The sequence below is a fragment of the Cibotium barometz genome, chromosome 43, assembly GCF_041138505.1.
Source record: "Cibotium barometz isolate CiBa-2024 chromosome 43, ASM4113850v1, whole genome shotgun sequence".
Lineage (NCBI taxonomy): Eukaryota > Viridiplantae > Streptophyta > Polypodiopsida > Cyatheales > Cibotiaceae > Cibotium > Cibotium barometz.
In genome coordinates this window covers 15,040,797-15,056,016 of record NC_141088.1, presented here as the reverse complement: position 1 = coordinate 15,056,016, position 15,220 = coordinate 15,040,797, and the positions used below count along the sequence as shown (strand labels likewise).

Here is a 15,220-nt window from a genome sequence, read left to right as displayed (position 1 = left end):
TTACGAGGTTCTCCCCTCTTGCTCGGGACATGTATTCCTTTTGATGATGATATTGAGAGCAGGTTCTCACCTGTGTTTCCTCTCCATCTTTCTCTCTCTCTCTCCCTCCTGTGTTTCCACTTTCCCTTCTTCCGCTGCACATTCTATCACTTCTCTGACGTTCTGTATATTCCAGATTTCGCTTTTAACCTTTTGTCAGTGAGTGAGTGAGTGCTCTTACAGCTCAGGGTGCGGAGGTGATCTTTTCTCGTTATGGGATTACTATTCGTGATAAGGTGACTAGTAGCATCTTGGCTCAGGGAGTCCAAGATAGTGGTCTCTACAAGTTGACCGCTCTACTTTCTTCTGGTGCTTCTTTTGCTCTTTGGCATGCTCGGTTTGGCCATTTGAGCTATCAGCTTCTGCAGCGAGCTTCGAAGGATGGGTTGGTTGAGGGATAACCGACCATCAAGGCTCCATCTATTGCTTGTTCCTCTTGTTTACAAAGGAAGCAACACCGAGCCGCCTTTCCGAAGGAGGCGACACACAGATCTTCGACATCACTTGCTCTCATTCATGCAGACTTATGTGGTCCTATGAGTACCGCGTCTTTGAGTAAGGCGTTGTACATGCTCGTGATGGTGGATGATTTTACCAGATATACTTGGTTTTCTTTCTGAAGACCAAGGATGAGACTTTTCAGCACTTCTGTGATTGGAGAGCTGAGGTGGAAAAAGAGACCGATTACTCGGTCAAGGCTCTCAGGACCGATGGAGGGGGTGAGTTCAAATCCCAGGAGTTTAAGCAATATTGCAAGACACATGGCATTCGGAGACAGCTTACTACATCATATATTCCATCACAGAATGGAGTTGCCGAGAGGAAGAATAGGACCATTATGGAGATGGCCCGTGCTATGATTGAGCGTTCTTCATTACCTCGACGTTTCTGGGCTGAGGCGGCTTCCACTGCTGTCTACATTCAGAACAGGTCTCCTACTGCTGCTCTTCCCGATAAAACTCCATATGAGGCTTTCCATGGTGAGAAGCCCTCCGTTGTTCATTTCGGGATATTTGGGTGTACGGCGTATGTTCATGTGCCTAAGGAGCATCGCTCCAAGTTGGACTCGAAGTCTCAACGCATGACTTTTCTCGGATACAGCACTATGTCCAAGGCATTTCGTCTTTATGATCCTCAGGCCGGTAAAGTTGTTGTGAGCCATGATGTGGTGTTCGACAAGACTCCTACATCTTCACAAGGGGGTGGTGAGCTTCTTCTTCCTTCACCTCCGTCTCCGCCTCCTTCTCCTCCTCCTCCTCCTCCTCCCGTTGCTTTTGTTACACCTCCAGCTGAGGATACTCAGTCAGATGATGATGACCCTGCTCCTCCTCCAGCGAGTTCGAGCAGATCTGTACCTGGTTGGTATTATCAGACAGACAGTTCGTGATTCTGGGTTACGTGAGCTTTCTTATGCTCCTCCGCCTGGTTCTCTTCGGCGTTCTTCCAGAGTTACAGGGAAACAAATTCATGCGGGCAACATGTTTGTTAATTATGCTCTTATGTCTACTATCATTAATGGTCCTTCTGATTCCCACTTTTGTAGACGAGGCTCTTTCACATGAGCCTTGCTGTCGTGCTATGCAGGCAGAGCTAGATGCTATCGAACAGAATGGCACTTGGATTTTGGTGCCTCGGCCACTGCAGCGTAAGGTGATTGGTGTGCGTTGGATCTTCAAATCGAAGTTCCGAGCTGATGGCAGCTTGGACAAGCACAAGGCGAGGTTGGTTGCCAAGGGTTATGCTCAGCGCCCTGGAGTCGACTTCGATGAGACCTTCGCTCCGACGGCCCGGATGACTACCATTCGTATCGTTCTTGCTCTTGCAGGACATCATAGATGGCCCGCTTTCCAGATGGACGTCAAGTCGGCTTTCCTGAATGGAGAGCTTACACAGGCGGTTTATATCGATCAGCCGCCAAGATTTGTTGTTCCGGGTAAACAAGATCATGTGTACCAGCTGAAGAAGGCTTTATATGGTCTGAAGCAGGCTCCGCGGGCTTGGTACCGACGGATTGAGGAGTTCTCGGCCTACGCCGTTCTCACGCAGATTCGAACCTTTATATCCTCCTTGAGAGGGGGTTGATTGTTATCATTGTGGTCTATGTTAATGACCTCATCTTTACAGGTTCTTATTCTGTGCGGATCCGTTCTGTTATGGATGCTTTGGAGACACAATTTGAGATGGCGGATCTTGGCCTCTTGCATTATTTTCTTGGCTTTGAGATTTGGCAAACCTCGAAGGGCATTTTCTTCTCTCAGCAGAAGTACACTCCGGAGATTCTCGACAGATTTCAGATGACTGGATGCAAACCAGTATCTTCTCCTATGGATATTGGTGAGAAGCTTTCTTCACTTGATGCTTCTCCAGGGACTGATCAGGGACAGTATCGGGTTCTCGTCAGTTGTTTGGTATGGTTGACCTACTCCCGATTGAACATATGCTTCGCAGTCAATTTATTGAGTTCCTTCTCATCCAAACCCCGTCAGCAGCATTGGTGGTGTGCTCTCAGAGTTCTTCGGTACTTGCGTGGCACTCTGGATTTTGGCATCTTTTATGGCCAAGGACGCACTCTTGTTGGATGGTCTGACTCGGAAAAGGCTGGAGATCCATATACACGGCGTTCGACCACTGGTTGTGTTTTTTCACTTGGGTCTGAAGCCATTTCTTGGAGCAGTAAAAAGCAGCCTACTGTGGCGCTTTCCTCTACCGAGGCGAAGTACCGTGCAGTTTGTTATGCTGCATGTGAGGCGATATGGTTGCGGAGATTATTGGAGGAGCTCAGCTATCCTCCTACCGGATCTACTCTTCTTTGGTGTGGCAATGAGAGTTGCATCGCCATCGCCAAGAACCCTGTGTTTCATGCTCGTACGAAACACATTGAGATTCAGCATCACTATGTTCGTGAACGGGTTCTTGCTGGAGATTTGCGTTTGGAGTATTGTCCTTCCGCGGAGAATGCTACAGATTTGTTCACCAAGCTGGTTTCTCAGGCTTCCTTGGCTCCTCATCCTCGGATTCTCGGAGTTTGTTTAGCATCTGGTGCCGAGAGGGGGTGTTAGCACATTCATCCCCATATTCTGCTCTTTTATGGTGCCCATTTGGTCCCTTTTGCATGGCCCTTGCTTGTGGGCTGGCCACCCCTTTTTTGGGATTTTTCCCAGCTTTTCTGGCATTTTACAATCGGCCTGTCCAGTAGCTCCAGTTGGCCAGCTTACATCTACTATATATAGTGGGTGCTGGCCTCTCATTGTTCATTCAGTCTTGTACATATTTTGCTCTCACTTATGAGACTTGTAGTGTCTCTTGCTTGGGACTGTTTTGCTTCAGTATATTCAGCATAGTTTTCTCCATCTCTCTCTCTCTCTCACACATATGCAGAGGGTCTATACCATGCCCCACAGCAGCCACCTATACCTCAGCCACAGGAGCCTCGACCTACCACAGCTAGCTTCTTTAACCACTCGATGGTACAGGAAGCTATCCGCCGCCTACAGCATGGACGGGCCACCGACCATATGGGCCTGCAGGGTGAGCATCTCATATATGCAGTAGATTCTTTAGCTCCTTTTCTTGCACACCTGTTTAACAGGGCACTAGCAGAGGGTTTGCCTGCGGAGTGGACGATGCACACCATTGTGCCGATTCACAAAACAGGGGATATGCTCGATCCGAGCAACTACAGGACGGTTATGGTTGGCCACGTGCTGGCCAAACTCTATGGTGCAGTGCTGGAGCAGGAGCTTAGCTTATATGCTGAGCGAGCAGGTTTACGCTCATCAGGGCAGGCAGGCTTCAGGAGAGCTTTCTCTACCACTGACCATGTATTCACTTTGAGATGTATGATTGATCAGGCCAGAGTGAGGAAGAGAAAGCTCTATTGCTGCTTTGTGGATTTCCGCAAGGCATTTGACACAGTACCACGAGAGAGGCTCTTTCAGCGCCTGCAGTCTCTTGGCATACCAGCAGATATGACATGGGGCATCTATGCATTATATGAGCAGGTTTTTGGGCGAGTCAGATGTCCAGGAGGTATGTCCGAGACTATTGCTAGCACCATTGGTGTGAAGCAAGGATGCCCACTTTCCCCCACGCTATTTGGGTTATACATTGATGAGGTGGCTGACTTCATTACACGGGGAGGCGGAGATGGAGTTGATTTAGCAGGTACCTCAGTACATATTATGCTCTATGCTGATGATATTGTATTAGTGTCTGAGTCCCCCGGTGGTCTACAGCAGCATCTACATGCACTCCATGATTTCTGCACACAGAGGGGTCTTACTGTGAACCTTGGGAAAACCAAGGTTATGGTCTTTCATACATCGAGACAGGACAGGAGTCAGCTGACATTCACTCTCGCAGGATGCCAGGTGGAGGTGGTGACATCATACGTGTACCTAGGGGTTACCTTCTCTGCAGCAGCCACACGCTTTACCATGGGTTCAGCAGCCAGAGCTAGATTGACACGGGGATATGCAGCATTGGCTATGCTAGAGAGACAGTGCCACCAGGCGCATTTTCAGGAGCCCCGGACGAAGGGGTGGCTATTTGACACATTAGTCACACCGGCATTGATGTATGGAGCAGCAGTATGGGCGCCAGGCCTTGCTACCCATTGGTGGACACAGATAGAGAGACCACAGGCCCTCATGATGGCACGCATGATACGCAGCAAACCGTCAGTACCTCATGACATTATCCGAGCAGAGTTTGCTGCGCCTCCTATGATGGTAGAGGCCATATTTCAGACTATATGCCTGCTAGACAGATTCAAAGAGATGCCACAGGACAGATTATCATACAGAGCTTTTCAGGCATCTAGACAGTTGGCTGAGGCAGGAGACAGAGGATCATGGTATGCACAGGTCACACATTGGTTCTCACAGCATGGCCTAGACATGGATCATCTACCACCATTCCAGTATGACAGGGATGCACCACATATCCGTCTCTCTCATAGTGAGAGGAACAGAGTATTGAGACAGGATCTATGGCAGCTCTATACACGAGAGACATGGATATCGCCTACACAGCCTCTTCCACCGAAGATGCTATACTACAGAGATCACTTCATGAGTATCACTGATGATGGATTTATAGAGAGGCCTAGATACATGGAGGGCTTTTTACCACACGGCTCCCGAGTGGCTATTGGTCAGCTCAGAGTTTCATCGCACCGATTGGAGATTGAGACTGGCAGAGCAGCACGGATCCCCCGAGAGGAGAGGGTATGCAGATTGTGCAGAGAGGAGGTGGAGAGTGAGGAGCATTATGTATGCAGATGCAGAGCATATACAGCCATCAGAGAGAGATATCCCATTTTATTCAGAGAGCCACATTCCCTACGCCAGATCTTTGAGGCAGCAGACCAGCGCATACTGGGGAGATACATTCTAGACATACAGCGCCACAGAGAGACATTATTACAGGCTCAGACAGCTCCAGAGGGGGGGCGACAGACACATATTACTACATTTTTTCAGAGATCCATACCCCTCCCAGCCCCTACACGGCAGGGAATTACTCTCCAGAGAGCAGAGACACTTAGAGCCCGCAGGAGACAGAGGACACCTGGCTTTCGGACACCACGCCTATACCAGAGAGAGATGACAAAGATCAGAGCTCAGTTTCACAGAGAGGGTGAGGAGCGACTGGCTCGCTTCAGAGCACACCCAGGCATGTTCTTCAGGGAGCTGTGGACACCCCCTTCACTGATGTATACCATTTTATACCCCCAGTATGGTACAGGATGGAGCTAGCTAGGTTGCATATCATGATTGTATACTCCATGCATATAGCTTTGCATTCTCCTAGTAATAGAGCTCCATCCCCTACACACCCAAATTCAGCTTTTTTATTCAGTACTTTTTCATTTTGTTGGGATGACAGAGGATACCCCATACATGTACTCCGATTTGTCTCATAGGCCGAGTTCGGTCTTTTGGAAGACGTTAATAAAATCTTTCTTTCTTTCTTTCTTGCACTCTCTATTCAGCACATTCTAGTGCCACTTTGCTTCCGCTCTGTGCACTCTTTCAGATAGGAGGCGGCTACAGGCGCATCAATGTTTATGGAGAATAATGCCAGTCGGCCAGCACTCCAATGATTTAAGAGGCCTATAAAAGGCACATGTGCTCATTGCGTTAGTCATTCACTCCACTAGGGAGTGGGTCCTTAGTGTAGGACTGTTTTGGTGTTTCCACCTTTTCAAGAAGGTAGCCTATGGCTGTAGATCTAGGGTACCTTTCAGCATGTTCTAAGTGGTGTTTAGGGCTGAAAGAAGACTCTCAGAGCTTCCGCATGTTACAATAGACCCGCTGGGTCTTTTGGAAGACGTTAATATATCTTCTTCTTCGGGACATAGTTGAGCAGTATCAGAACCCACCCACCCCCCCCCCCAACAGTGGATGTGTCTCACCTTATAAATGTAGATGTGGATGGCATGGACTCACCACCTACATGATGTAGACATGCCCCACATGCCTTGGAGCTTTAACTAGGTAGCATTATTTTGTCTTTTTTATCTGTTTACCAGTTTTTTGTAACACATAATCTTTGTAATCCCTTATGTCTCATAGACCTTATGGTCTTTTGAAGATTTTTAATATAACTCTCTCTCTCTCTCTCTCTCTCTCTCTCTCTCTCTCTCTCATGCTTGATATATTGGAGAGTGGTATACCATCTATTGGGGGCTGATGCTCCTCTCATGTTTCATGTTCCTTGTATTCCATGATAAGATTTCCATGCACATTTTTGTATCAATCCAATGGGATAGTTTTGTTTTATTCTATTTTATTTTATGTCCCAGGCACGGTTAGCAACCATAGATCCAAAGCATCCCACCGGGTCCAAAAGTCCATCCTCGAAAACAACAAACCTGCACACAACATCAAACCCAATGCAGAACTGGTAGGGGGAGGGGATTCCTCATAAGCATCACAAAGAGAGGCAGTGGTAGACTCCTCACAATGAGGAAGGGAAGCACGAATATAAACTAGAATGGTAACAGGATCCCAAGAATCAGCAACAAACAAGTGATCCATGTGAAAGGATCACACCTCACAGGCAAAACACCCTCCTTTCTTTGCAAACACTGCAAAGAACACAGGCTCAGACAAAATAAACTCTGCTCAGGATCTCTGAAAAGATCACTACTCTCCTCCGAAATCTGTAGACTCCTGTCAAAGAAGAAAGTCTCCACAGAAACTGATCCTCAAGTGAAGTAGCTGGAGATGGACCCCCTCTGAGTGTAGAAAACTCCTTTGGGAAGCAAAATGCAGCCAAAACACTGCTGTCCACCAAAAAACAGCACCCCACCGCCAACAAAAGGCAAGCAACATGAAGAAACTGGGGAACTGTGTGGGCCAGGAACAAAATGCAGGTATAGATGCTTCCAAAATCAGCAAAACACTGACTGAAATCAAAAATTCAGTGTCCTCCTCAAGTACCAAACTGCCACCAAAGCCACAATCCACACAAAACCCCCTTTGCATGTGATATGTGTCCACTGGAGAAGAAAACGCAGCCAACCAAAGGGCTGCAAACCTGAAAATTCAGGCCAACCAGTTTCCACACCTCATATGAGGAAAAACGCTAAGAGAAGGTACCTTCGGGTCCAACAAAAGAAGCCCAGGTGAAGGTAGAGCTACCAGCAAGATCAGGCCAGAAAAAACGCAGCAACCAGGGTTGAGTGATGGAAGACCACGTGCTGCAGTGGAGAAGAGCCAGGAAGTGACCAGTCGACCAGCAGCAAATCTGAGAAGAAAAACGTAGGAGGGAGAGGAGGGAGCATCCAACACTGCTAATCACCGGCGCTCCGATACCATGATAAAATGCACAGTGGAAGATGGAAAGTGGAAACACAGGAGAGAGAGTGAGAGAGAGATGGAGAGGAAACAAGGGTTTAGACCTGCTCTCAATATCACCAAACAAGGATACAAATCCCGAGCAAGAGGGGAGAAGGCCTCGTATGTGAGGGACTGCAACAAACAATGCTAAGCAATGAAAAAAGAGTGAGGAAGGAACCGGCTATATATATGCCCATGTAAAGGCAGCCGACCAGCTCTCCACGACTAGGAAAATGTCCAAGACAGGTGACCAGCCCCTCTAGCTAACATGGTCAGCCCTAAAGGCTAAAAATAGGACACCACACACGAAGCCGCCACCAAGGAGATGATGTCTAACAAACACCTAGTCTTCACACTCATATTTCCCATAAGGATCAGCAGTAAGGTTCGAAAGGCCACATTTCAGCGGGAGTTCATTGTCTCACCTCTTTTGGGGTGTGATATGATTCTCGGCATTCAGTGGTTTACGGAGTATGCACCCATTCCTGATGAGGCAAGACACTTTCACAACTGTCCATGATGTTCCTGACCTTGTCCTGATTCGCGGGGATAGGAACATTCCCCACATTCCACTCATCTCCCATATCCACACCCAAAGAGCCATCAAAAAAGGAGCCGAATGTGCTTTGATATATGCCCGTAGCCACAGTTTAATGTTCAACCAACAACCCCTTTGAAGCCAAGGATGGAAGATCTCTCTCGCTATCGTGCCCAATTCATGGGTCTTCCGGGGTAATGCCCTAAGGAAGTAGCGAAACCATCTTTGAGAAGTGAGAGAACGAAGCTAATGGCAAAAGCGTTTCTCTGTTTGAGTCTTAGAATGAGCTTGCTCGCTTCTGACCCCGACTTGAAAAACAAAAACAAAAAGATGGAAGGTCTCCTCGCATAGTATCAAGATATTATGTTGAAGGATGATCTCCCGCCCCAACTCCCACCTAGTTGACCTAAGGATCATCGCATTGACTTGGTCCCTAGGACAGAACCACCCAATAAAATCGCCTATTGCCTTTCTAAGGCATTGGAGGGCGAACTGGAGCAACAACTTTCCCAGTTTCTCCAAGCTGGATTTATCTGGCCCTCATCCTTGCCCTTTGCTGCACCTATTTTGTTTCTGCAAAAGAGAGACTGTAAGCCCAACGGGGCGTGCCATGACAGATTCAACCACGTATCCAAGAGATAGAAATATAGAGAGAGAAGGTAGAGAGAGAGAGAGAGAGAGAGAGAGAGAGAGAGAAGGGAACTTTACACAGTACACACACTGAGCGGGGAACAGGCCCCGCCCCCTTTCAAGAATTTATTCAAGAACAATCCACGGGCTCGCTTGTCAAGATCAATACATCACTGAATACAAAAGCAAACAAATATGCCAAAGTAGAAACCCAAGTCGGAGTCGATGTTGATGTCGATGTCGAGGCACGAGATCTTGATGCCGAGCACACCATGGGGATGCCCCACAAGAATCTCTCACCGGGCTAGTACCAAATCTAATATCCAAATCCAAGTCCAAGTCCAATGAATCCCCAAGCTCGTAAACAAGATACTCCGAAGATAAGTGTGGACGATGAAGGTTATGGAGATCAGTTGAGAGTTTGTTGCCTAAAACTAGAAGAGAAGCTGCCCACAAGAGACACACAAAGGCATTTGAACCACAACTGGTCCACGTGGTTGTACGGTGTTGAAATATGCACCAAACACATCCCTAGAAGGATGGGGCCAAATGAACCATGTACATGTGAAAGGGACCAAATCACTTAGCTTGTGGGTGAAGCTTCTCTAGCACTTAGTTTTGTGTTTAACCACTTGTTTTGATGAAACCATTAGGTGGTATTGAGTTGTATGGAATCTATAAAAGGGCACTTGCCTATGAAGTAATCAATCAATCTATTTTGCCCAATATTGTTGTCTCGCTTGTGTGCACACAACACTTCTACTATTTCTTACTCATCATGTGTTTTAACCTTGAATTAGTCTTTGACCCATCATAGCCAACTTGCACATGCTATTCAATATTCTAACATGGTATCAAGAGCCTTGTCATCATCCTCAGACGTTTTTTTTTGTGTGGCTATCACATCTTCATCTATTTTTAGTGTCTTTCACTAGATTCCAAAGCTACCAGCCATACCCACAGCTAGTGGAGGATTCAATGCTCCAAGCTCACTCAACCATTGCCCACCAAACTTTGTGAGTATCTTCCCTACCTTTGGGCGCCCCAGCTTGGCATGACAATTAGGTCGATTTGGCTGTATGCGCTGCGCCATCTGCGTTTCCCCCAAAATGAGTCACTTCTCTACTCCCACGCGACCGTACAATTCGTGTTGCTTCTACAGTCCAGCATTGCCTAATTGCTCTTAGCTGTAGATGCGCCCACATGTGCCCTTGCTTGCCCTAAGAGGGCTTGGCCAATAGTCATCCCAGCTAGGAGAATGAAGCTCGTCATCAGGACCGTGTTTTCTCTCAACCATAGACACAAGCTCGTCTAATTCTAATTAGTAATTAATTTTCACTAATCTTATCTTGTTTTGGCCAATCAAGTGTTCTATCTAAGCCTTATCACTTGATTCCACCTCAATGTTGGTCTTGTCCTCTCTTGCAAGGGTCAACAAGTTTCTTGAAATCAAATCCAAGCCTCTTCAAAGCCTTTCACAAGCTTCTAGTTCAAATTTCTCATTCACTAAGAGCTTCAATCTTCAAGGTGACTCAAGTTTGAGTCAAAAACTCTTCAATACTTGCTCTCAAGTGTGTTGCTCAACTCTCTCAATCCTAATGGCCTCACATGATACTACCTTCCGCTTCAAGGGGCAAAACTTCCACACTTGGCAAACCCGCATCAAGCTCACCCTCATGAAGAAAGGCCTGTGGCACATCACAAGTGGAAAGGAGAAGAAGCCAAGGGACCAAGCTACTATTCCTGCATGGGAGACCAGAGATGACAAAGCAAGAGCCATCATAACTCTTGAGTTGGATGACACATACATTCACCATGTGGATGGGTGTGAATCTTCCAAGGCTTCATGGGATCAATTGGATACCCTATATGGGGCTCAATCCAGAAGCTCTAAGTTTGGTTTGCTCATTGAGTTTTTTAAACTTGATATGAAGTCTATAACTTCTCTTGCATCTCGTCTTAACTATATGCAAAGTCTTATTTCCCAACTTGCAGGCATCTCACTAAAAGTGAATGAAGACATTGCCATTGCGGTGTTACTCAAGTCATTGCCTCCTGATTTCGACAACATTGTAACAACTTTGACCAACATGCCTATCACAAAATCCTGGACCCACTCCATAAGGGAGTGAATGAATCCAACTATGAGCATTAGTGCCCTTATATAGGCCTCTTGGATAAATAGAGTGCTGGGCGACTGCTGGTCGGCCAGCCAACTGGACATGTTTACCATAAATGCAGCTCCGACCAGTTCCATGCAGCCGACAGCAGTTTTCTTGCACTTCTACGCAGACGACTGGTCCTCCTTGTCCTTCTCCTAGTCCAACACTTGCCAAATCTGCACTTCATGCTCCAAAACCTGGTTCTAACTGATTCTTGAGTTCCTTCTTTGTCTGTTGCCCTTCAGGACTAGCCTCAGAGAATGTCCATGGCAAATCTTGCACATGACATCCCCCTCTGCTAAACTTGATGACGGGATTCCAACCTGCTCTTGGATGACTGTCATCATCCCATTCTGTTCCCGGAGTCCCTCTGTCATCCCATCCATCCCTTTTCACTGAAAACCCGGCCCGGTCTCCAACACCACTCAAACTCTGAATAAGATCTATGCATCTCTTCCATCCAGTCCCCAATCCATTGCCCTGTCTCTGAACACCGTCTTGGTCTCCATTCCTGAGAAATGAATTTGGCACTCTCACTCCACCCCTTGGAGGATCATCTTCCCTTGGAACCGTTGCCCGAAAGCCTTTCCTGGCTCACAGGACTGCCATCCCCTTTGGGCTTTGTGGAACACCACCAACCAACCTCTTGGGAGCTCTTCTCGGTCTCGTGTTCCTTGCCTTGGGCTTCGTACCTGTGAACTTTCCTGTCACCTTCATATGGGACTGAATCAGTGTTTAGCCTTGCTGAGCCTGATACTCTGATACCAATGTAACACGCGGAAGTTCTGAGAGTCTTCTTTCAGCCCTAAACACCACTTAGAACATGCTGATGCAAAAACGCAGACAGAGGAGAGAGAATAGAGAGAGATGGCTGGAAATTCAGTACATTCATATGGTACAAAAAGGTACCTCTAAATCTGGCAACCATGGGCTGCCTTCCATGAAAAGGTCGAAACACCCAAAACAGTCCTAAATCCTGGACCCACTCCATAAGGGAGTGAATGAATCCAACTATGAGCATTAGTGCCCTTATATAGGCCTCTTGGACAAATAGAGTCCTAGCTGCTGGTCGGCCAGCCGACTGGCCATATTCACCATAAATGCAGCTCCAACCAGTTCCATGCAGCCGACATCAGTTTTCTTGCACTTCTGAGCAGACGACTGCTCCTCCTTGTCCTTCTCCTGGTCCAACACTTGCCAAATCTGCACTTCATGCTCCAAAACCTGGTTCTAACTGATTCTTGAGTTCCTTCTTTATCTATTGCCCTTCAGGACTAGCCTCAGAGAATGTCCATGGCAAATCTTGCACATGACAGATCACATCTTCACCCTCCGAGCCATCATAGAGGAGGCCAAAGCACGACACCAACGGGTTAACTGTTGTTTTGTAGATTTCCGCAAAGCATTTGATACAATGCCTTGAGCCACACTACTGCAGAGACTCCAGGATTTGGGGGTACCATCATATATGATTTGGGGGATCATGAGTTGATCATACGGCAGGTGAGATGCCCATGAGGATTATCAGAGGAGATCTCCAATACCATTGGAGTGAAGCAAGGATGCCCACTGTCTCACACTCTCTTTGGCCTCTACATCGACGAGATTTCGGCCTTCATTGATAGAGGAGGGGGAGGAGGCGTATCACTAGCAGGCATCCTTGTTTCCATACTCCTTCATGCTAATGACATTGTGCTTATTGCAGATTCTCCAGAGGCATCTTGACACGTTACAGGACTTTTGTGTAGAGCAGGATCTCACAATAAACCTTGGGAAAACCAAGGTTATGGTCTTCAACACATCCCCTCTTTTCACATCTCGACTGAGTTTCACCTACATGGGCAGCCCAGTGGAGATTGCATACTCATGTGTTCTTGGGAGTCACTTTTATAGGACCGGTCTTCTTGAGGAGCCGTGCTGCAGAGGCTAGACTAATGCGAGGGTATGCTTCTCTTGCTCTCATGGAGAGAGAGTGCTTCAAGGCTCACTTCCAGGAGCCGAGGACCAAGATGTGGTTATTTGACACCCTGATCACTCCAGCACTGATGTATGGAGCACCCTTTTGGGCGCCAGATCTTACAACGGCCAAATGGCCAAGGATACCTCAAGTCATGATGCTCTCTCGTATGATATGCAGCAAACCATCAGTCCCACATGATATTATCCTGGCAGAGTTTGCTGCAGCACCCATGGTAGTAGAGACACTCTTCTAGATAGTCACGTACATTCATAGGATCAATGCCATGCCCCCCTGGAGACTCCCGAGGCTTGCGATAGCTAGCAGTAGATGGGTACGAGTCATGGTATAGCCGAGTATGCACCTGGTTCACGAGGCAAGGACTCGCGATGGATCGCCTCCACCCGGACTCCCTATTCATCAGGCTCTCAGGATGACAGGAACTCGGTGATACATATGATGTATTGGGACTATACATACATGATACCTAGATCACAACACATGAGCCACTCACACACAAATGGCAGTACTTCATGGATACTTTCATGAAGCTTACAGAGGATGGTTTCATACTGAGGGCCAGATATCTCGACATATACATGTCACATGCCATGCTCACTGATTAGGGAGTCGAAACCCCAAGGGAGACACGCACCCCAGCCCCAGGCGACCATCACTCAGTTCTTCCGACCACGAGAGGATGCCCCACCAGCTATGGATGACATACCCACAGCCTCATCAAGCCAGACATTCTTGAGTGCCCAACCCCCCACCAAACCCCACTCTGGCGCTGGGCCATAGCACTACAACAACCCCGACGCCCCAAACACCATAAACCTCGCTAGCAACACAAACATCAGCCCCAACTTGAGGAGATCCTAGAGAGGACCATGCTCGATATCCTTGACGGCCCCCTCCACCTTCCGGGGGCATAGGTTGTATGATGATGGTCCCACTTTGTATCATGTGGCTCGGATTTTACATTCTCAGCTCATAGCTCTAGTTTTTGTTTTCTTTTGTACCATGATAAGATTACATGGACATTATTGTATCACTTTTGGTCTCATAGACCCGCTGGTCTTTTGAAGACGTTTAATATAACTTTCTCTCTCTCTCTCTCTCTCTCTCTCTCTCTCTCTCTCTCTCTCTCTCACACACACACACACATCCCCTTCATTTTAATCGTATGCTTGTGTACATGTTTCATTACATGTCATCATCTATCATGGTGGTCTGTGCTATAAACAAATCTTATCATGACAAGTCCTTCGTTACCAAAGAGAATTATTTCTAAGAAAGAAGGTTCAAGAATTCGTTTTGAGAAACAAATGGCTAAAAAGCAAAAGCAATTGGGGGCAGTCATGTACCTTTTCCAAGTAGCTTTTTGGCTTTGCTTTAGGGACAAGTTTGATATGTTGTGCGATTGTCAAAGGTTGCATGTGCAAATCCTCCCTGTTTGCAAGTCTATGGCCAACCTCGGGCTTCGATCCGCTTCCTGACAATTTGTCATCGTCAGCACTGTCTTCTTCTACAGTTTTAAGCTCTGCACGCCTCGGCTTCTTAGAAAGTGGGTTTTCTCCTGCTCCGAAGATTCCCAGAGCATGATGGGAGAGCTTAAAAAAAACTCGCCGCCTCTTTCTCTTCCGAGCTCCCGACCTTGTTAACTGTATACTGGCATTTCGCATTGCTAGCTCCCTCAGAGTCACTGTGTCCGGGTTCGAAACAACATATAGACGGTGCGCTGTCCGTCCGGAGCCCTTTTGAAAAGACAGTTCGGTACGTCTAATTTTGTTTTAACATAGTATAATTGGATATAATGCTTATTCAAAATTTCATAAGAAAATGCTTGTTCAAAATTTCATAAGAAAATGCTTTTTCAAAATTTCATTTCCCTCTTCAACCCATGGTGAGAAGGATTCATATAACGTTCCATCGAAAATATTTCCGAGCACTGCGAGAAAATATTGCTTCATAAAGGATTGTTGTGGGACAAGCGCAGCAAAAGTGAGGTAGCAATCCAGTCAAAGGCATGACCAACGAAAAACAT

General features: G+C 47.0%; 1 protein-coding gene across 3 annotated transcripts in view; it reads right to left on the bottom strand.

Annotated features, from left to right (window-relative positions):
* The window catches only part of LOC147613575 (S-adenosyl-L-methionine-dependent methyltransferases superfamily protein), a 46,524-nt gene extending 31,568 nt beyond the window's left edge, over positions 1–14,956 (bottom strand). For 2 of the 3 annotated variants that reach the window (XM_086781574.1, XM_086781573.1), the window contains exon 1: positions 14,541–14,956. In XM_086781574.1, coding sequence (XP_086637700.1) covers positions 14,541–14,858 — 318 coding nt within the window. In that variant the 5' untranslated portion in view covers positions 14,859–14,956. The remainder of the gene's footprint in view (positions 1–14,540) is intronic. The other variant, XM_086781575.1, reaches the window with a different exon arrangement.
* Between the last annotated feature and the right edge of the window lie 264 nt (positions 14,957–15,220).